The 23,742-nt window shown below is 42.9% G+C and overlaps 2 protein-coding genes across 4 annotated transcripts in view; one reads left to right on the forward strand and one right to left on the reverse strand.

The window, feature by feature from the left end:
* Nucleotides 1–29: 29 nt before the first annotated feature.
* LOC137432468 (P2R1A-PPP2R2A-interacting phosphatase regulator 1) lies at nt 30–21,296 on the reverse strand. Of its 2 annotated transcripts, XM_078783256.1 has the most exons (6): nt 20,673–21,296; nt 20,180–20,270; nt 7,008–7,064; nt 6,626–6,669; nt 433–487; nt 30–261 (listed from the first exon to the last, which is right to left on the reverse strand). In XM_078783256.1, exons 1-6 carry the CDS (start codon nt 20,837–20,839, stop codon nt 31–33), a joined length of 645 nt encoding a protein of 214 aa, XP_078639382.1. In that variant the 5' UTR covers nt 20,840–21,296; the 3' UTR covers nt 30. The 2 variants fall into 2 exon arrangements, with proteins under 2 accessions (XP_078639382.1, XP_078639383.1); XM_078783257.1 differs by lacking the exon at nt 433–487 and having other exon boundaries at nt 20,673–21,150.
* A 939-nt stretch (nt 21,297–22,235) lies between these two features.
* The window catches only part of RNASEH2B (ribonuclease H2 subunit B), a 105,514-nt gene continuing 104,007 nt past the window's right edge, over nt 22,236–23,742 (forward strand). The window contains exons 1-2 of one of the 2 annotated variants that reach the window (XM_078783258.1): nt 22,236–22,314; nt 23,380–23,441. In XM_078783258.1, the coding sequence (XP_078639384.1) occupies nt 23,381–23,441 (61 nt within the window). In that variant the 5' untranslated portion in view covers nt 22,236–22,314; nt 23,380. Of the gene's footprint in view, nt 22,315–22,421; nt 22,916–23,379; nt 23,442–23,742 lie in introns of those variants that run through there. The other variant, XM_068124431.2, reaches the window with a different exon arrangement.

Genomic DNA, 23,742 nt, shown 5'->3' on the forward strand with positions numbered 1-23,742 from the left:
CAATGTGTATGATGAAATATATTGAAAAAGTCAAAACTTTACATGGGATGTACTTACTTTTTCACATGACTGTACATACACACACAATACAAATGTTTTAGTCGGTATATATAAATAAACCATTGAGCATTTTGAATCACATCCAATACTTGCAATGCACACCTTGCCGATGCCTCGCGTTGGTGATGGAGATGGTGAAAGTGGAAAGTTTTCCAACCTGCGTTGAACGAGTGGTTTTTCTGAATCCGACGATGAATCGCCCTGTGCGTGCAGAGAGGATGTTGTACATACCACAAAGGTGCAAACTGTTACATAAATGCTGATATTTTACTAAAGCTCATTATTATCTGTGTAACAGGTTACATAATTTGATCTAATTACATTTGCCACTGTAATTTAAGGGCATATGAACTCTAAATGTACAATGCTTACGAGTGTGAAGACAGAATCCCATGATTGGCTAATTTGCATGGCCGCTTGTACTCCTCTGGAGAAGGGCCAAGGGGCAGGGGAGAACAATCCAATGAGAAATGCGAGAGTTATTTTAAACGTTCACCTGCAGAATTGATAATTTCATAAAATAAAGTTTGTATTTTTTTTTTTAAACCAATACCAATTATGGCATCATTTATAGGAGAAAATACATTTCGGCCAAATTATCGTGACACCTTGAATACACTTTTCAAATACAATACTGTGAAGACATCTCCCTCCTCATAACCATTTGTGCTGAAGATGAGTGGTAATTTTAAATATATATATATATATATATACAGCCGTGGCCAAAAATATTGGCACACTTGCACTTCTTTCAAATAACTCACAATTTTCTCTAAAAATAAGTTGAAATTGACAAAAGTATTTGGTTTGCACAATTCTTTATTTCACTCTTAATATTACAGAACCTTTGATTCAGATCTTAATATATCCTTTTAAATCAGAAAATAAAAAGAATTTGCATTGACAAAATTATTGACACCCTCGACTTAATATTTGGTAGCACAACCTATGGACAAAATAACTGCAGTCAAGTGCTTACTATAGCCATGAATGAGGTTCCTCCACCTCTCTACTGGCAGTTTGGCCCACTCTCCTTGTGCAAACTGCTCCAGTTCTCCCAGATTTGAAGGGTGCCTTCGCCCAACTGCTGTTTTCAGATCTGATGTTCAATGGGATTTAGATCTGGACTCATTGCTAGCCACTTCAAAACAGTCCAGCGTTTTGTCTTGAACAATGACATTCCTGGGTGCTTTTTGAAGTGTGTTTGGAGTCATTGTCCTGCTGCAGAGACCCATGACCTTCGACGGAGACCCAGCTTTCTGACACTGGGTTGAACATAGCGCTCCAAAATGCCTTGGTAATCTCCTGATTCATAATGCCATTCACACATTCAAGGTACCCAGTGCCAGAGGCAGCACAGAAACCCCAAAACATCACTGAACCTCCTCCATGTTTGACTGTAGGGAAGGTGTTATTTTCTTTGAAGGCTTCATTTTGTTTTCTCTAAACACAGAGATGATGTGCTTGAACAAAACACTCTAATTTGGTCTCATTTGTCCATAGGACATTCTTCCAGAAGGACTTGGCTTGTTCAGGTGTGTTTTGGCAAACTCCAGTCGGGCTTTCTTATGTATCTCTCAGCAGTTGTGACCTCCTGGGTCTACTACCATAGAACCCCCTTTCATCGAGTTGGCGACAGATGGTGTGATTTGAAACCGTCGTACCTTGTGTCTGAAGGTCAGCTGGAATCTGTTTAGCAGTTGATCGAGGTGCTTTCTCCACCATTTGAACAATCCTTCGCTACAATCTTCAATCGCTACAATTTCTCTTGCGGCCATGTCCATGGAGGTTGGCTATAGTGCCATGGGCCTCAAACTTCCTGATAGCATTGCATACGGTGGACACAGGAACATCAAGGTCTCTGGAGATGGACTTGTAGCTTTGATATTGTCCATGCTTGGCTACAATCTTGTGTCTGACCTCCTCAGACAATTCTTTGTTTTTCTTTATTTTCTCCATGCTCATTGCGGTACACACAGTGACACAAAACAGCAGAATGACTCCTTTTCTCTATTCAAACTGGTTGAATGAGTGATTTTTATATTGCAGGCACCTGCAACTCACCACAGGTGAGTTCAATTCCAAAGTAAAAGAGAATCACCGGCTTGAAATCTAATTATTTCTCACAACTTCTAAAAGGTACCAATGATATTGTCCGGGCCACTTTAGGATTTCTGTGTGGAATAAGCCAAGATTTAGTAATTGTTTCAGCTTTTTTTGTTTTGTTCCACTGCAAACCAAAGAAATACAAATGTGGACACCAAAAGATTGTTAATTTCAACAATTTTCTGGAAAAAATGGTGCATTCTTTGAAAAAAGTGCAAGAGTGCCAATATTTTTGGCCACGACTATATATATATATATACATATATATATATATATATATATATATATATATATATATATATATATATATATATATATATATATATATATATAATATATATATATATATAATATATATATAATATATATAATATATATATATATATATATATAATATATATATAATATATATAATATATATATATATATATATATATATATATATATATATTATATATATAGTCGAGGCTTGTGGAGGAGCTTGGGCAAGGTGGAGGAGCTTTTTGGATTTGGTTATGACAAACTTCCCTGAAAATGTCTGCTGCTCTTCTTCTGCTCATCCTGGGAATTCTTTCAAAGTAAATTGCTCTCTCTCATGCACAGATTTATCCCATCTCGTCTTCAGTTGTCATACCCTTCCTCCCGTCCATGGTACACGGAATCTTGTGGTGAGGCTGTTGCCCTGAAACAACTAGCTTTCGTCTCCTGGAAAGCAAATCCAACGGAAGGAAATCTCATTTCCTTTCACAAAGCCCGAAACAAGTGTGTGTCCACCCTCAGGAGAGCCAGGAAACAATATCTCACCGTTCTCAAGACCGAACTCTCTTATCTGTCTCCCTCTTCCAAATCCTGGTGGCGTCTGGTCAAATCTGTTTCTGGTGTTTGTTCCCCCTCCATCCCCTCCCTCACCTCAAACGGCTTAACGGCTGACTCCGCACGTGAAAAAGCTGAATGCCTCAACTCTGTGATTGCCTCTAAATCTTGTGTCCCAAACCCATCCCTCTCTGTACCCACCGTACCCAATCGTACCCAGCTGCTCCTGGACTCTGTGTCCTTTCCTCCTGACAAGGTGGAAAAGTTTCTGTCAACCCACGACTCTGATTCTGCAACTGGTCCTGACGGCATCAGCCCACGGGTCCTAAAATCATGTGCTTCCGCTCTTTCACTCCCTCTTTCTGTTCTCTTCACCCTTTCTTTTGCTCAAGGTCATCTGCCATCTGCTTGGAAATCAGCCAACATCACCGCTTTGCACAAAAAAGGTGCAAAAACAGATCCCAGCAACTACAGACCAATCAGCCTTCTCCCAATTATCAGCAAAGTCATGGAATCCATCATTGCTTCAGATATGAAATCTTTCCTCTTCTCCAATGGCTTGATCTCTGATCATCAATTTGGTTTCAGACCTGGTCACTCTACTCTGGACATGCTGCTTCTGCTTTCTCAACAATGGATGGAGGTCCTCAACGCCAAACAGGAAATTAGAGCAGTCTCCCTTGACATTTCACGTGCCTTCGATACGGTCTGGCACCCTGCTCTGCTCACCAAACTCTCCTCCTTTGGTATCCATGGAAATCTCCATGCATGGCTGGCGGACTTCCTCTCTGGTCGTAGTCAACGTGTGGCCCTGAATGGGTTTCTCTCATCTCCTCTTCCTGTTCAGGCTGGAGTTCCCCAAGGTAGTGTTCTGGGCCCTGTGCTTTTTCTGGTCTTCATCAATGATCTCTCTGACTCTCTTGAAAATCCTCTCTATCTCTTTGCTGACGACTCTACTCTCTGTCGCTCCATTCCTCATCCCTCAGATCAGCAGTCTGCAGCCTCCTCACTCTCTGCAGACCTGGACAAAATCACAGACTGGGCAAACAAATGGAACATGTCTTTCAATCCTGATAAATCTCACACTCTTACGATGTCTCTCCGAAAAGACCGACTGGAAAACCCTCCCATCCACTTTCTGAATAATCCTCTCCAATAAGTTCTGTCACTCAAGCTTTTGGGTCTCACTATTTGCCATGATCTTTCCTGGGAAAACCACATTTCAAATCTGGCCTCCAAAGCCAGTCGCCGACTGGGCATCCTCCGTCGTGCGAAGTCCTTCCTTGGCACACCTGAGCTCCTCACCACATACAAGGCTTTCATCCGCAGCTCTATGGAATACTGCTCTCCCCTCTGGTCTGGTGCTCCTGCCTCACACCTAGCCCGTCTTCACGCTGTTGAAACCAAAGCGTTCAGAATCATTGGAATCTCCCGCGATGAAGCTAACTCCAAGGGCCTTTCACTCACTCACCGCAGGCAGGTTGGTGGTCTTTCCGTCTTCTACCGACTCCTCTCTGGCCTTGCCCACCCAGCCCTCTCTGGGCTCTGTCCCCCAAATATTCCTACAGGTCGCACAAGATCTGCCTGCAACCCTCTTATGGTTAAACTGCCAAAATCAAGACTTTCTGCTCACCTTCACTCCTTCATTCCTCTTTTCTCCCACCTCTGGAACAAACTCCCTCACTCTCTTCAATCCCACTCCACCCTCCAGGTCTTTAAAACAGCTGTTCACCACCATCTCTTATCCTCCCCCATCCAAAACCTTGATCTTTTCTACCCCCGCTAATTTCGGTCCCCTTGTGTTTTATACCTCTCCCCCCCCCCCCCCTCCCCTTCCCATGCCTCCTGCCCCCAAGCCCTCTCCCTCCCACACTTCTCCCTGCTCTCAAATGTTGTGGTTGTGTGCTTCCCCTTCTCTCCCCATCTTGTCTTCCGCTCCCTCTTTTTGTATATTTTGTTTGTCTGGTTGATTTGTTTGTGAAATAAATGTTAGCTCTTTCACGAGCCTCGATTCAGTATACAAAAAAAAAGAAGAAGAAAAAAAAAAGGGATAGATAAGGATATAACAAAACAAATGGAACAGGAGAAAGGGGGGCGGAACACCAACTGCAAGGTCGAGGGATGAAATTGAGGGACATTTTGACAAATAAGGAATGTAGGGAAGAAGGAATGGCTAATGGGTACACATGGGGTGGACAAGATTAATACACAAGCAAACTCTAAGGAAAAAACTGGAAACGTGGAAAGAGGTGGGCTTCAGGAGGGTTAATGGGTGTTGGAACGATCATGGTTTTAGATAGGAGATGAACATCTGAGATGGTGATGAACAGTTGTCTTGGAGGGAAGAATGAGATGGAAGAGAATGTGGAAGTTGGTTCCACACATAGGAAAACAGAGGAGTGGAATGAAGGGAACGGAAAAAGGAAAAAAACAAAAAAACAGAACGGAACAGAAACGGAAAACGGAGGAATGGAAAAAAGAGGAATGGAAAAAAGAGGAATGAAAAAAAAGAGGAATGAAAAAAAAGAGGAATGGAAAAAAAGAGGAATGGAAAAAAAGAGGAATGGAAAAAAGAGGAATGGAAAAAAGAGGAATGGAAAAAAGAGGAATGGAAAAAAAAATGAATGGAAAAAAAATGATTGGAAAAAGATGAATGGAAAAAAGATGAATGGAAAAAGAGGAATGGAAAAAAGAGGAATGGAAAAAAGAGGAATGGAAAAAAGAGGAATGGAAAAAAGAGGAATGGAAAAAAGAGGAATGGAAAATAGAGGAATGAGTAGAGGTGAGCAGTGATGTAGGTAGTTTCCCCAGAAGGGGGTTGATGGTGGACCATGTGGCCCCTGCCGAAAGCTGGGGGAGAGCATGGAAAAAGCAGAGGGAGCGAGACCATAAAGGAAGAAGTTAGAAAACAAAGACCAACTGACCAGTGATAGGCCCATAGGCTCAGCTTCATCAAGAAAGATTCGAATGATTTTGAATATCTTGGTTTCCATGGTGTCAAGCAGTGCAAGGTGCGAAATAGAGGTGCAAGCCCCGAGGGGGTGCAGTGCTCCAAGCTGTGTATGAAAGCCTTGTAGGTGAATATGAGTTCAGGTGTGCCAAGGAAGGACTTTGTACGACAGAGGATGCCAAGTTGGCAGCTGGCTTTGGAGGCCAATTTTGAATTGTGGTTTGCCCAAGAAAGATTATGGCTGACAGTGAGTGAGAAGCAGGAGTTTGAGTGACGGAACTTCTTCAAGAGGATTGTTAAGAAAGTAGATAAGAGGGGTTGCCATACGGTCCTTTCGGAGAGAGATTTGTCAGGATTGAAAGCCATATGGCAAGTGTTTGACCAGCTTGTGAGTGTGGAACAGTTGTAGGAAATGAAAATAAAACAGCATCATGCAGACAATTTGTCAGTTTGTCTTCCAGCAACGACATAGATATATAGTTACAATAATTATTTATGAATTAGAGTGTGTGTTCAGTGTCTAAAACTCTACTCAAGTAGTATCTGTAGCTACGTCAGGAATTCTCAAAGATACCTGTGGGTTGACAGTATTGTTTGACTCCCTCCTCACGCCAAGCAATATTCTTGTTTAAAAATATTGCTTAAGGCCACTTGTAATTCACGGCCAGCTCATCAACCGAGAAGACCGATTCTCACCTCTCATGAGCAGTCTCTCTATTCATAACATCCCCTCCTTCCTCCTGCAATTGAGAAAACATGAAAATGTCGACGAACATCTTGCAGTTCATGACTTCATAATCATCGTCAGTTCACCATTCTCTTTATCGAACACTGGTGAAATGTTATGCTGCGTGGTTTGCAGGTTTGCCGGTCAGGCCTTCCCAGCATCCAGTCGGGATGTATGCTAAATGTATGGGAGGCATGACAATATCCGCCATGTTGAACGTCCTAGCCAGTTTCCAAACACATGAGCATACTTAGCCCGATCTTACGAGGAAGCCACTACCGACGTGTCTTGACCGACTGTCCTTAACATAATGTACATTTTATTTTGTTGTTGTTGTTCTATGGCTCTCACCTGCTTTATCTGGTTGACTCTGCTGCTTAGCATTCGCACTGGCGACAAGGGCATGGGCTGCAAACATAGAAGGGAGAAGGCAAACAGTTAAATGGCAGAGTATAATTCGGGATAATTTGCTGCAATACCACTGGACGAGGTTTGCTCATTTCGATTTGAGATCAGCACAAAATATTGATGTGACAAAAACAGCCAAATTATGCGCAAGAGAGGGAAAAGACCAGACGTCTAAGGATAGGATATCAAAAACAAAGGACCAAGTTACATTTAACATTCTGTAGTGTACAACCGGGATGAACTGGCTCCCCTTTTGTACAATGTTTAAAAGGGAGACAAATTGCATGTTCATATTCAACAATTCCAATTTCAAATAATATTTTCCACCTCCACGCACTCCCCTTTTTAATCAAGGCCTGTCGATATTAATACTGTATAGTGTATATGCAAATTTCCCCACTTTTAAACCTTACAACAAATGATGGCGAAGTCCCTTCTGATTGTGTCAAGTGTCATCAAATGTGAAGTGCAACTTGGTCCATTTTTAAACATATCTTTATAAGGCTAGACCTTTCTCTATAAATGCAAATAACCTGGCTGTTTGATTTTTCACGAGCAAAGGTACCCGGCGTTGCCGAGCACCACAGGGTCGCTTCGCTGACATGAATATTAAGAGAGAGGAGGAGGGAGAGGAGAGGAGGGGAGGGGGATAAAGGAGAGGAGGGGAGGGGGATAAAGGAGAGGAGAAAGAGGAGAGGAAAGGGGGGTGGGGGAGTAGGGTGGTCCAAAAAACATCGATCTCTCCGATTTTGATGCTCTACTGGATTATTGTTAGAAATGGTCTAAAACATTCACCCACCAAATATTTTCGCTCAATTCCATCTAGAAACTCGTACACACTTCAATTGAAATATGGCGTTTTTCACCAAATTTGGCTAAATGAGAACAATCCAATAGCAACCTAGGTGGAAAAAGTACATGCACTATTGTACTAAGCCCTTTGGTGGTTCATGACTTTTTGCATGCGCATTGCGCCTGTGAGTGTGAAATCATCATGGTCGAAACATGTTTGACAATGCTTGAAACATGTTTGAAACATGTTCATACATGTCTGACTCATGTTTCGACCATGAGGACTTCACTGGGGTATGTACCATCAATGACATTATTTAGGGAAAAAATATTTCTGAAGTCTTTGTAAGCCTCTCAACATGGACGATTTTCATTAAAATTGACCAAAATGACAAATTTATATGTTGAGTGTGTATGAGTTTATAGATGACTCAGATGCAAAATATTTTTTGGGTGAATGATTTAGACCATTTCTAACAATAATCCAATAGAGCATCAAAATCCAGATAAAAAAGTGATTTTTTTTTCCATTTTTGGACCACCCTAGGGGGGGGGGAGAGGAGAGGGAAGGAGGGTGGAGGAGACAGAAGAGGGTGGGGGAAAGAGAGGGGAAGGGCGGGGAGGGGGAGCGGGTGGACGGGGAGGGAGGAAGGGGGAAGAGAGCAGGGAGAGTGTAAGAGGGGGAGTGAAGGAGGGGAGAGAAAAAGGGGGAGGGGGTGGGTGGGCAGAGGTCTGCTGTATTGCCATGGCTTGCAAAAGCAGCCTGCAGTGCAGTGTGCACTCCCATTAATTATCTTCACACAATGGGTGTTTACATTTAACCAAACATCCACTTTTCATTCATGCAATACATTGGAGTTCCCTTAGTGTGCAAGCAAAGTGTTTAGGGCCGCTAGGTTTCATGGTTTTGGAGTTATGGAGGAGACACAATGACACACACACAATGACACACACACAATGACACACACACAATGACACACACACACAATGACACACACACAATGACACACACACACAATGACACACACACAATGACACACACACAATGACACACACACACAATGACACACACACACAATGACACACACACAATGACACACACACACAATGACACACACACACAATGACACACACACACAATGACACACACACACAATGACACACACACAATGACACACACACAATGACACACACACAATGACACACACACACAATGACACACACACAATGACACACACACACAATGACACACACACACAATGACACACACACACAATGACACACACACAATGACACACACACAATGACACACACACAATGACACACACACACAATGACACACACACAATGACACACACACACAATGACACACACACAATGACACACACACACAATGACACACACACAATGACACACACACAATGACACACACACAATGACACACACACAATGACACACACACAATGACACACACACAATGACACACACACACAATGACACACACACAATGACACACACACAATGACACACACACACAATGACACACACACACAATGACACACACACACAATGACACACACACACAATGACACACACACAATGACACACACACAATGACACACACACAATGACACACACACAATGACACACACACAATGACACACACACAATGACACAAACACAATGACACAAACAAACAAACACACACACACACACACACACACACACACACACACACACTTTTATTATTATAGATGTCCATGCTTTGCACTGATTGATGTGACATTTTCTTTTTCTTTCATCATTAGCATACGAGTCAAAAGCTCGTCAAATATGACAGGTTGAAGAACAGTTTATTCGACGATGTAGCCTCGTGAGCGTACCAAGGTCTGAAGCCTCGGTCGAGCATCAGGTTTGCTTATGTCTTCATTATTTATGAGACATCATACGGATGTAAATGAACACTCGTTTTACTTTGCATGTCACATGCAGCAAATTGTACCTCCCTGCACCTTGTATTTATTGTTATTTTAAAAAACGCTTCTGTACACCGCCCTTGAGGCTCGGTTTGCAAACCACCGTCTACAATTCCAATGCCATAAAGCCCAGATCGGTGGAGTGTTGCAGTGATCGTTGTCCTTCTGGAAGTTTCTCCCATCTCCACACAGGATCTCTGGAGCTCAGCCAGAGTGACCATCGGGTTCTTGGTCATCTCTCTTACCAAGGCCCTTCTCCCCCGATTGCTCAGTTTGGCCGGGCGGCCAGCTCTAGGAAGAGTCCTGGTTGTTCCAAACTTCTTCCATTGAAGAATTATGGAGGCCACTGTGCTCTTGGGAACCTTCAATGCAGCAGAAAATTTTGTTGTAGGCTTCCCCAGATCTGTGCCTCGACACAATCCTGTCTCTGAGCTCTGCAGGGAGTTCCTTCGACGTCGTGGCTTGGTTTTTGCTCTGATATGCATTGTCAGCTGTGAGACCTTATATAGACAGGTGTGTGCCTTTCCAAATCATGTCCAATCAATTGAATTTACCACAGGTGGACTCCAATCAAGGTGTACAAACATCTCAAAGATAATCAAGAGAAATGGGAGGCACCTGAGCTAAATTTCAAGTGTCATAGCAAAGGGTCTGAATACTTATGTAAATGTGATATTTCAGTTTTTCTTTTTAATAAATTTGCAAAACTTTCTAAAATCCTGTTTTCTCTTTGTCATTATGGGGTATTGAGTGTAGATTGATGAGGGAAAAAATGAATTTAAATGATTTCAGCATAAGGCTGCTACATAACAAAATGTGAAAAAGTGAAGGGGTCTGAATACTTTCTGAATGCACTGTGGCATGATATTTCAACAAGTTGTGGACGACTCATGACAAAACCTTGTAGATGAGGTGGTTTGGTGACAACAAGCTGATTAGATTTTCGTTCAGGTTCGGATGCAGATCCGGCCTATCAGTGGGATAGAAAACGTAAATTGTTCAGCCTGGCAGAGGTATGCGCTCTACCAAGTGACATTCTAATTTAGCAAGGTGTTACTAACCAAACATTGGAGTTAATTATGATTGCAGAAAGGTGTGGTGAGATTTGAAAGAACAATTATTTTAAAATTGTTGCAGTAACTACAGCAGCATTATCTGCTTGAGGAACATGGATTCATTTCCACTGTATTTATTTAAAGTCATAAGCATTACACCCAACTCAATGTTCCACACGTTTATCCACTGCTTTCAATGTCTCACATTACATCGCTTCTGTACATCCTCGCAAAGTGAATCCTGTCTTTCTATACTGACAAATGAGTCTCACCCTGTCGCACTGGAAGGATCATTTATTTTCATGCTCAGCCACTGGAAGAGGGTCTGTCTTTTGAATATCTAAGTCTCACCATCAGTCATCAACTCTGCTGGGCCAACCCTATTGCAAAGCTGCAGACCAAGCATGCTCCATCAATTCAAGTCTTTCCTTGAAAAATCAGAACTACTCGCAGTGTACAAGGCATTTATCCGTAGCTCGGTGGAACACTGCTCTCCCCTATGAACTGGCGCCCCAGCGTCATGTCTGCCTTTCCTGGATTCTGTGAAATGTGAAGCTCAAAATATTTTTGGCATCCCCCACAATGAAGCCGAAACACAACGCTTGTTGCTCTCACATCGCAGACAGGTCTCTCTGGTTTTTTTTTTTTAACCACTTCTCCTCCAGTCTCGTTCCCTCTGCTCTCTCAACTCTCCAATAATCGCCAGATCCTCCAGAATGCATGTGTTGTTCCAGTAAATTCCTCCTAGTTAAACTCCAACATCCAGACTCCAAGACCACCCCACTCTTTTGCTTATTTTCACGATTTCTGCAATTGCCTTCCAACCATACACTCTAATTAAAAACTTTCAACAAGTACAGATACATTCAAAGTAAACAGCCCCCATGCCAAATAAATAAATAACACATCATCCAGTGTGCGGCATTGCCTGGGTGCTGAATGCCGCCGTGCAGCACATGGCGACGGAATTGGGAGGGGGCAGTGTACAATTGATTGATTAATTGATTAATACAACAACACACAACATGCATTTTAAAGCCATTTTCCCTGCTAGAACGGGGGTTAGCCTTGCGGTCCCCATGACAATCCCCTCCCCCTCCACCCTGCCCCACGCTCTGCATCCCTCCCCATCAACCCCCCCCCCCCCCCCCGCCCGCATCTCTTCCCCCACCATCCCCAGCCAAGTCCCTCTCGGTCCTCCCCGCCCTCCACCCCCCCTCCACATTCACCTCCATCACTCTTCCCAACCCTGGTGTTGGGCTAGCGGCTAGGGTGCCAGCTTAGGATCCTAGGATCCTGGGTTCGAATCCCGGTCGATCGCTGAATTAACGCCAGGGGGGTTGACTCAGCCTGTCATCCTTCCGAGGTCGGCAAATTGAGTACCAGTTCACTGGTAATTCCCTGTTTGTCGTAAAAGGCGACAAAAAGGGTTGGCGGCAGGAAGGGCATCCGGCCGTAAAACATTGCTTCAAAAAGGGGACCAACAAAAACAACAACAACCACGGTGCCCGAAAAAGGCCAACCCCCGCTTTGCGGGGAAAAATGGCCTCTAAAGGTGGTTTTTTACTCTTCCCAACCAGTCAACCATTAATCACCCATCATTAATTGATTAATCATGTAATTAAAAATAAATAATCGTAAAATAATTACATTCTTAATCAATTGGCTAATAACATACCTAAGCTACCAGTGTTTCATCTGAATCTGTAGCTTTTTCAAAATTAATTAAACAATTGGGGAAAAAATTCCTAATTGATTAATCAATAAACAATTAATCAATTAATTGATTAATCAATAAATGAAAAATATCCTTTCTAGCCAAATAACTTGGTCATTACCCTGTCCAAGTATCAGCTTCCTAGCTCAAAAGGTGTCCGAGATATTGCCAGATGAGAAAGAAAATAAATAATTAATAAATCGATAATAAATAAGTGATTAATAATCTACCACATAAAACACAATGTGTGTGTGTTTGTGTATTTTTTTTTTGTATACAAGATCGAGGCTCGTGTAAGAACTAACATTAATGTCAAAAAAAAAAAAATACCGACACATAAGACGAAATAAAGGGAGCGGGAGACGATTGGGAGAGAGGGGGAAGCACATAAGTACAATATTTGAGAGCAGGGACATCGGGAGATCCGTGGGAGGGAGAGGGCTGGGGGGAGGAGGCGTGGGAAGGGGGGTGGGGGGTGGGAGAGGTAAAAAACACATGGACACTGCTAGGACTTCCAAGAAAGAAGTTAGTATTTCAGAAAAGTGGATCTGGGGTGAATTAACAGGGGTAGAAATGATCAAGGTTTTGGATGGGGGAAGATAAGAGCTGGTGGTGAACAGCTGTTTTAAAGACCAGGAGGGATGAGTGGGCTTGAAGAGAGTGAGGGAGTTTGTTCCAGAGGGGGGGGGGAAGATGAATGAAAGAGTGAAGGTGAGGTGTGTGTGTGTGTGTGTGTGTGTGTGTGTGACTGTAACAAATGAAAGAGTGTGTGTGTCTGTCTGTCTGTGTGACTGTCTGTGTGACTGTCTGTGTGACTGTCTGTGTGACTGTCTGTGTGACTGTCCCCCTTCATAAGTGTCAGCTTTAGGCTTTGAGTAGTGCTTTAGGAGGGATTTGAGTGAGGGGGGGGGGGGGGTTAATGGGCAATCTTTGAACACGACTGTGTCCACCGGTTAAAAGACCTAAAAGACTCTGAGGACCTAAAAGAACCCAAGGACCCAGAAGACCCCGAAGACCCAATGGACCCAAAACACCCGAAGACACTGAAAACCGAAAATACCCTGTAGACTGTTAAAGACCCAGAAGACCCCAATGACCCAAAAGACCCCCAGGACTCTGAAGCCCCAAAATACCCCAAAGACCCAAAAGACTGAAAAGACCCTGAAGACCCAAAAGACTGAAAAGACCCTGAAGACCCAAAAGACTGAGAAGATCCAAAAGACTGAAAAGACCCTGAAGACCCAAAATACTGAAAAGACCCTGAAGACCTAAAAGATCCTGAAGACCCAAAAGATTGAAAAGACCCTGAAGACCCAAAAGACTGAAAAGACCCTGAAGACCAAAAGACTGAAAAGACCCTGAAGACCCAAAAGACTGAAAATACCCTGAAGACCCAAAAGACTGAAAATACCCTGAAGACCCAAAAGACTGAAAATACCCTGAAGACCCAAAAGACTGAAAAGACCCTGAAGACCCAAAATACTGAAAAGACCCTGAAGACCCAAAAGACTGAAAAGACCCTGAAGACCCAAAAGACTGAAAAGACCCTGAAGACCCAAAAGACTGAAAAGACCCTGAAGACCCAAAATACTGAAAAGACCCAATGGACCCTGAGGATCCAAAAGACCAAAACAACCCCGAGGACCTAAATGACAAAGAGGACCCAAAAGACCCCAAATGACTCAGAAGAACACCAAGGACTCAGAAGAACACCAAGGACTCAGAAGAACACCAAGGACTCAGAAGAACACCAAGGACTCAGAAGAACACCAAGGACTCAGAAGAACACCAAGGACTCAGAAGAACACCAAGGACTCAGAAGAACACCAAGGACTCAGAAGAACACCAAGGACTCAGAAGAACACCAAGGACTCAGAAGAACACCAAGGACTCAGAAGAACACCAAGGACTCAGAAGAACACCAAGGACTCAGAAGAACACCAAGGACTCAGAAGAACACCAAGGACTCAGAACAACACCAAGGACTCAGAACAACACCAAGGACTCAGAAGAACACCAAGGACTCAGAACAACACCAAGGACTCAGAAGAACACCAAGGACTCAGAACAACACCAAGGACTCAGAACAACACCAAGGACTCAGAACAACACCAAGGACTCAGAACAACACCAAGGACTCAGAACAACACCAAGGACTCAGAACAACACCAAGGACTCAGAACAACACCAAGGACTCAGAACAACACCAAGGACTCAGAACAACACCAAGGACTCAGAACAACACCAAGGACTCAGAACAACACCAAGGACTCAGAACAACACCAAGGACTCAGAACAACACCAAGGACTCAGAACAACACCAAGGACTCAGAACAACACCAAGGACTCAGAACAACACCAAGGACTCAGAACAACACCAAGGACTCAGAACAACACCAAGGACTCAGAACAACACCAAGGACTCAGAACAACACCAAGGACTCAGAACAACACCAAGGACTCAGAACAACACCAAGGACTCAGAACAACACCAAGGACTCAGAACAACACCAATGACTCAGAACAACACCAATGACTCAGAACAACACCAAGGACTCAGAACAACACCAAGGACTCAGAACAACACCAAGGACTCAGAACAACACCAAGGACTCAGAAGAACACCAAGGACTCAGAAGAACACCAAGGACTCAGAACAACAACAAGGACTCAGAACAACAACAAGGACTCTGAAGAACACCAAGGACTCAGAAGAACACCAAGGACTCAGAAGAACACCAAGGACTCAGAACAACAACAAGGACTCTGAAGAACACCAAGGACTCAAAAGAACACCAAGGACTCAGAAGAACACCAAGGACTCAGAAGAACACCAAGGACTCAGAAGAACACCAAGGACTCAGAAGAACACCAAGGACTCAGAAGAACAACAAGGACTCAGAAGAACAACAAGGACTCTGAAGAACACCAAGGACTCTGAAGAACACCAAGGACTCTGAAGAACACCAAGGACTCTGAAGAACACCAAGGACTCTGAAGAACACCAAGGACTCTGAAGATCCAAAATACCCCGAAGAACCAAAAATACCCCAAAGAACCAAAATACCCAAAAGACCAAAAAGGCCCTGAACACCCAATCGACCCCAAACACCCAAAATACCCCGAAGACCCAAAATAACCTGAAGACCCAAAATACCCTGAAGACTGTCAAAGACCCAAAAGACCATGAAGACCCAAAATACCACAAAGACCCTGATGACCCAAAATACCCTAAAGAACCAAAAACCCAAAAAGACCCTGAAGACCCATAAGACCCTGAAGACCCAAAAGACTATGAGGATCCAAAAAACCCTGAGGATCCAAAAGACCCAAACAACCCTGAGAACCCAAACATCCCAGATGACCCAAATCACCCAGAGGTTCCAAAAGACCCCAATAACGCAGAAGACCCCAAGGACTCTGAAGATCCCAAGGACTCTGAAGATCCCAAGGACTCTGAAGACCCAAAATACCCCAAAGAACCAAAAGACTGAAAAAACCCAAAAGACTGAAAAGGCCCTGAAGACCCAATAGACACCTATGACCCAAAAGACCCCTAAGACCCAAAACATCCCGAAGACGCAAAAGATCCCGAAGACCCAAAAGATTCCGAAGACCCAATGGGACCCCAACACCCAAAAGACCATGAAGACCCAAAATACCCCAAAGACCCATAAAGACCCAAAATACCCCTAAGACCTTTAAATACCCCTAAGACCAAAAAGACCCTGAAGACTGAAAAGACCCTGAAGACTGAAAAGACGCAAAATACCCCCTAAGACCTTTAAATACCCAAAGACCGAAAATATTGAAAGGACCCTGAAGACCAAAAAGACCCATAAGACTCAAAGGATCCAAAGAACCTTAAAGACCGAAAAGAACCCGAAGACCCAAAATATCCCGGTTACGGAAAGGATCGAAAAGACCCAGAAGACCGAAAAGACCCCAATACCTAAAATATCCCAAGGACCCAAAATACCCCGAAGACCCTTAAATATCCAAAAGACCCCAAAGACCCAAACAATCCAAAAGACACAAAAGATGCTGAAGACCGAAAAGACCACAAGGACCCAAATGACCCAGAGGACACAAAAGACCCCAAGGATTCCGAAGACCCAAAAGAAGAGTAATTATGCCTCTTACATTGTAAATGTAGACGGTGGCTTGCAAACTGAGCCTCAAGGTCGGTGTACAGAAGTGGTATTTTTTAATCACAATAAATACAAAGCACAGGGTGGTGAAATTCTGCTGCACATGATGTGCAATGCGCGCAGAGGAAATCGAGTGTTAATTTACGTCTGTAGGATGTCTAATAAATAAAGATGATATAAGCACCACTGACACTTGTCCCAGACTTTGGCATTCTCACGCAGACGTACCTTCAAAAACTGTTCCAACCCGTCATTTTTGACGGGCTTTATACGAGTATTATAATAATTCACTGTTTCTTGCATCAAGAAAACCTTGCCACTCAACGTTTGCAACCGCACCTCCATGTAGTTCTCAATGATGCTGTCCAAATTGTGAATTTTGTCAAGGCCAAGGCTTTAAACTGATGCATTTTCCATAAAATGTGTGAAAAGATGGGATCACATCACCAGGTCTTGCTGTTCCACTCTGATGTTCGTTGGCTCTCTCGAGGGAAGATTCTCAGAAGAGTTATCTTACTATAATTCACCAAATGTCTGTCTGTCCGTTCGAAGGTACCGTAAAAACTGCTGATCCGATCGCAAAGATATTTTGGGTGGATAATCCTGGGATCCCCAGGAGTAAAATAGGCTATTTCGTTTTCCCAATTTCAGCGTTAATCTCCAGCATTCTCAGCTTTGGACTCCCGCATAACATTCGCGTTTGCATGACGTCCATTGTGACGTCTTCTTACGTCGAACAACGGTACCCGCCCTACGGGCGGGGCTTCAATTGGGAGGCCCAAATGAAAAGGCTAAATATCGGAAATTGAAGGCTTTTTTTCTTTTAAACGATTTATATAAACATCCGTTAAATCTCGATCGGTGCAGCCGTTTGTGCGGCACCCGGGAAAATAACGTCATGCGGGAGCAAGTATCAGCAGGATGTGGCAGTGTGGGAGTCCACGTTTGCACCGATCGCTGCACCGTGTGCCGCACAAACGACTGCACCGATCGCTGCACGGCTGCATCGATCGGATGTGGCATGAAGGAGGATCTGCACTTCGGCATGAAGGAGGATCAGATCTAACAGATCACTGTCTCCATCGATCTTGCCAAGGCCGTAACACCTATCGGCTCAAAATCCTTTTAACTGTTGATTTGGTACAGTTACACGTATCGGGAATTTGGTACACGTATCGGGAGTACATACAACGTAGCGATTGTGAACACGATTATCGATCACGATTCACGATCACGATCATGATGATCATAGTGTATCGATCATGATTTGAAACACGATGGAATAATATTTACCGATAAGAACAGTGATGTGGCTTTTATTGAAATTCTAAAGATACTGTTTAGATTTTGATGATTTGCGTGTGATATGATTCAACGGATGTTTATATGAATCGTTTAAAATAAACAAGCGTTACGCCTAGGTCCCCCATCGGGGAAGTGATGTGAGTTGACAAAGTAGAAGACACAGAAAACATGCAATGATATGATATTTCGCTGACAAGGTTCAGACATACATGGAGGCGGCCATCTTGGATTTTGACATGGCGACCCAATTTTCAATAGGGTTCTTCCTTATGCCTAGATACACCCACACACCAGATTAGAAATTGGTACTTCGCTTATTTTTTCAAGATATTCCACTCACAAGGTTCAGAGATACATGGCATCAGACATACATGGCGGTGGCCATGTTGGATTTTGACGTGGGTTGCACCCACACACCAAATTCGAATGCGGTCCTTCGCTTACGCACGCACGCACGCATGCCCGCACGCATGGGAAAACCATAGTCCCCCTTTCGCTCCGCGGTGCGACGGGGACAAAAAAGGCTTCAATTTCTGATATTTTGCCATCGCCATATGCAGATTCGCCACGGACGCACGATCGATGTTTCTCGACATGAACGTACCCGTTTGTTTGCGAACAGGTACGTTTTTCATGGAAGTCCTTCACGAACTTGCTGTCCATGTCTGACGTGCGACTGAAGGTGCTACAGGAATGTGGAATTTATTGGTTTCATGCTTTAGCATTCACCGTATCTGCATTGCCTGTTTGCTTCTGGCCTCCCATCCGTGCGTAGCACGGGTATTTCTCTAGTTGAACTAAAAACGGAAATTAGAATATTTTTTTACGTGAGAAGAGACATGCACTGGCAGCCTGCTTTAAAGATGCTCCTTGGCTGGCAAAGCTTGCCTATTTGGGTGACATCTTCATGCACCTGAATGAACTGAATTCAGACATGCAGGGCCGTAATCATACCATGGTGGACATAGGTGAAAAAATTGCCTCATTCAAGAAAAAGCTTGCTCTTTGGAGAGAAAAACTGGCTAAAGGAAAAACGGCTGCCTTTCCAGAACTGAGTGCTCTGCTGGAAGATGCGTCGGAAATATCCCTTGGTGACGTCAAAAGTATTTTCGAAGATCATCTGAAGAACCTTCAGGAAGAAACGGACAGGTATTTTCCAGAAAACGTCGACCTCAAGAAGCATAGTTGGATCAGAAATGTGTTCAATGTGGACGTCGGTGAAGTCGGAGAAGATATTCCGGGATTTCAAGAAAAACTTATCGAACTCCAGGAAAATCAAGTGCAGAAGCAACGCTTTGGAAAGCTCTTGTATTCGAAATTTTGGACCCAACTTGAGGATAAGCCCATTCTGACTAGGGAGGCTGAAAAAGCTCTTCTCCCTTTTCCAACAATATATCTCTGTGAATAGGGATTTTCCGGTCTTGTTGCAATCAAGACCAAAGCAAGGAACCGCGTGGATCCTCAGCATGACTTGTGTTGTGCTCTGTCCATCAACATAAACCAAACTTAGAGGAGCTTACCCACAAAATGAAGCAGTATCACGGTGAAAATCTTCACCGATTCGTGAATCAGACTGATGAAGCCACTGAGAAAATCTTCGTGTAATAAAGTCTAATTTTCATGTAAATTTGTTTTTCATTTTGTCCAATTAAAAACTTTGAAAATCATTATGTGTTGGTAATTATTTCAATAAAACTACATGTATCGACACAATGTATCAAAATGATAGGTCAGTAACACTGCATTTACAGCGTTTAGGGTCGCCAGGCCAGGACAAGATTGTATTCAGGGTCGCCACCAAAAAAGTTTGGGAACTTCTGTTATAAGGCAACAAAAGGTGAAAAATTTGAAAGGGGGTGTAGACTTTCTATCAGCACTGTACATTTGCATGTTGAGAGAAAAAGTAAGTAATAACCTCATGGTGTGTATGTATATGTGTATATATATATATATGCATATACAGTTATACACAGTACACCTTGTTAATCCTTTACATTCGTAATATCTTTCAAATACCTGTCCTCAACATGCATAACAGGCTTTCCTTGATATTAAGAATGACACCGTTCCCTGCAAAACATTCACAATCCAGAAAGATCATAGTCAGTTATTGGCTTGCCGTGGTTTGCCAGTTCATCAATGACGGGCTGTAGCTGAGTCTTCGTCCTTCCAACTTCTTCGCTCGTTCGGGCACTGGAGAAATTCGTCCTCTGCAAACGTGCCACAGGTTGATTATTTGCATTTCACTTCAATCATTCATTCATTGCTTCAACTCAATTCCTCTTTGAATTTCAACCGTCAAGTCTTCCTAAATAAACTATTGTGACTTACAGTCAGTCATTCATCCATCCATTGGGGGAAATGCTCAACTTCAGCATCAACCAGGTCATTCCTTCAATCAATCCCAGTCTTGGTTTGCCATCAGTATCTCGAACTACCTCCACAATTAATGCCACATATTAAATCTTTCTATCCTCACACGTTGAGTTTTGCTGAAATATTGCACTGTCCATCAAATAATCATGCAACTCATCTCATGGTGAGAGATGGTCCACTTTGCCATCTCAACCCTTACAAATCCCCCTTTGGTCTTTACACTCGAGGTCACCCACCCGAAGCCTGCGATGGTCGGTGCGCTGTTGCAGCGCCAGAGTCCACCTGGTTCGGTCGTACCAAGATCGGGCAGCCTTCCAGAGACCCCAGGGTCTTCGAGACTCGAGTCTGGAGATCCTGAATCAGTGTGCTCCTGATCCCTGTTGTCATCCATCCCTGGATCCATGAACACCCCGTTGTCTAGATCTTGTGCATTATTTATTTATTTATACTCCCAATTATTATTATTTTTACTTATCACGATTTTTTTTTTAAATACATCATTTACTCATCGTTTACCATGGAATCTGATGGTTCTTTTTTGCAGAAATGTTGAACGTTTGCCCACTCCAGAAGCGCCGATATTAAATTACTTTTGCCGTTTACTTTTTCCAAGTCACTGCATACATTATATACGTATTTAATAATTTGGACAAAACCTTTTCCTGGACAGTTCTTCGAAACGCCAAATGGGTGCTTCTTCCTTATTCCGTTCTCGATTTTTATATCAACACTTTTTAACTATACTTTTCACGAAATATATATACTGGGATTAGAAGAGGAAGAAGAAAAAAAAATGGACTGGCGAAAGAGTTTTCAGGAAATGTTATTAACGCGCCTTCCGATTTGCCACCCGCTAACCTAAGGATCTTGCACCGATTTGTTTTGAAGTTTACAGGCTTACAGCGATCCACTTACAATTCTGTCCAGCGATATTTTAATGTTAATTGTATTTTTTAAACACTCCATACAATTTACAACTCGACAATAACAACCATAGTAGTCCAGCTCAAAAATAAAGGATTTATTTCCCTTTCTATACACCGTCAAATATATTGGTCATTGTGGGGAAATAAATAAATAAATAATCTTCATTATTTTGAAGTTGAATTGCGCACATAATATCGCGAGATTATGCGCAAAGGTGTGGATTATTTCACGTTTCTAACTTTCAGAGCGATTATCATTTTGGACATGGACAACGTGTGCTGGGTTGTGTTCCGTTATCAAGCGGCTTGCTACCGCTTTCCACGTCCGCTGGCCAAGCCAAGCAAGTGGATCAACCGCCATGTCGTTAAGCGGTGCCAAGCGCTCCGTTCCGTTGGAGTGCTTATTTGAGCGCTTTGAATCAAGCAAGCGACAGCAATCCGCTTGTTAACAGGACACACTCTGAAGAACGGAGAAGCAAAAATAAAATAAATAAAGAGTCCGTCCTTTAAGGTTGAAAAATATACTTTCGGGGTGAATTAATTACGAATTTATTTTTTTCAATATTTCACGTTTAAGAATACTTTAACGTTGGCCTTTTACCAAAATAAAAATGTTTCTATTAGATGTTGCAAATACACCGCTCAACAGCTTTTGCTTCATCGACATTAAAAAGTATAAAATATATGACCATAAAATATTTGCTTACAGAAATCAATAAAAGGTAATAAATTAAAGAAGATTTTATTTTTAGGTAAAACTTAAATTTAATATGGTGTATTCGTTGTCAATAATTGCAAAACTGAGGTCTAAATAAGGTAAAATAATGATGACATTTTAATTTTGCTATTCTTTTCAAACTTTACTAATCACTTACTTCTATATAGTTAATACCGTAATAATATACACAAAGAATTAAGTTAAGCACCCCTGTCCCCTACACAACGAATTAAGGTAAGCACCCCCTAATATATATTCTTTGTGTATATGTATACATTGGCATATATTCTAAGGTATGTGAGATCAAATAATGATTGGTATGACATTAGCAATTATCCATTGATGAAATGCAGATGAGTGCACTCATCTGTGACGCCCATCGCTCGTGCAGCACGTGTTATCATCCACGTGGTCGTGATTTTCTGTAAATGCACTATCATCACGGGTTATTGCAAGTCACGCCTGAGCTCGTGTGGGGGTTACATGGTCATTTTCTCGTAATGGTGGCTCGTAGACGGTTGTCGGACGGAGAACGATGGCGGATAATAGGCATGATCGAGTCCGGAATGTCCAGAAAAGCTGTAGCTCGAACGTTTGGTTACCACCATTCGGTGATCACTCGGTTGGTGCAGAAACACCAGGAAACGGATGCGGTGAAGGACCGCCCAAGGTCTGGAAGACCTCGCGTGACAACAGTCCGCCAAGATAGAGCGCTTTTGAGACTGGTGCGACGATATCCCTTCGCCTCGAGCCATTTCCTGAAGGACAACTGGCTGCCCAACAGAAGGCTATGTCACCGTACCGTGAGGAACCGCCTGAAATCGGCCGGTTTAAGGTCAAGACGAGTGATCAAGCGTCCAGCTTTGTTCATTCTATTTCTATATATCATTCCTTGTTCACGCTTTGGGTAGCCTCACGAGTTCGAAACATGTATGCTATCCATGGCGAAGTAGGCAACTGCAGTACATTGGCATCTGTTTAAGTTTGTTTAAACCATGCTGCTTCTCCTGTTATTTCAGCAAACTGTGTGTACTCATGGCTTAGACTCAGACATTGGCAAAAATAAGCAATTTCATCAATGAAAATGTAAACGCTGATAAAAAATAATATCGGAATGTTTGGAAGTTTTTTCGCGCTTTTTTTATTTTATATATCTTATCTGGTTTGTACACGTGAGTCGAGTCTGGTCGTTGTTTTGATTCCACTTTAGTGTGCGATGTTTAGTAATTATGCGAACAATAGTTGAATCAACGTTCTGTCAATGCAGTGTTTGTTTATATGCAATGCATGTGTTTATAGGATGAATGATGAAAAGGAAGTGAATCGAGCAAACAGGCGGCATTGGGTAATCATTGCACCAGGTAAACCAGGGGGGAGGGGAAAGTCATGTTTGCGATTTAGTATTCATTGGGATGGACACTCAGGATTAATTGTGAGAATTGTAATTAAGAAAAGCAATATAATCATATTCATAATGGATGGTGGTAGGAGAGGGTAAGGGTGGCAAAGAAAATACGCGGGTAAGGGTGGCAAAGAGGAGACGTGTGTACGGGTGGCAAAGAGAAGACGCGGGTAAGGGTGGCAAAGAGAATATGCGGGTAAGGGTGGCAAAGAGAATATGCGGGTAAGGGCGGCAAAGAGAAGACGTGGGTAATGGTGGCA

The sequence above is a fragment of the Myxine glutinosa genome, chromosome 8 (assembly GCF_964187855.1).
Source record: "Myxine glutinosa chromosome 8, kmMyxGlut1.1, whole genome shotgun sequence".
Taxonomy (NCBI): Eukaryota; Metazoa; Chordata; class Myxini; order Myxiniformes; family Myxinidae; genus Myxine; species Myxine glutinosa.

Excerpts from the sequence above, each read along its gene's own strand:
- LOC137432468 (XM_078783256.1), bottom strand. The coding sequence starts at position 20,839 with ATGGATCCAGGGATGGATGACAACAGGGATCAGGAGCACACTGATTCA. Across the intron at positions 20,271-20,672 it reads CCGACCATCGCAGGCTTCGG|AGGACGAATTTCTCCAGTGC; the intron begins GTGGGTGACCTC and ends GCACGTTTGCAG. Across the intron at positions 488-6,625 it reads AGAGAGACTGCTCATGAGAG|AGGAGTACAAGCGGCCATGC; the intron begins GTGAGAATCGGT and ends GCCCTTCTCCAG.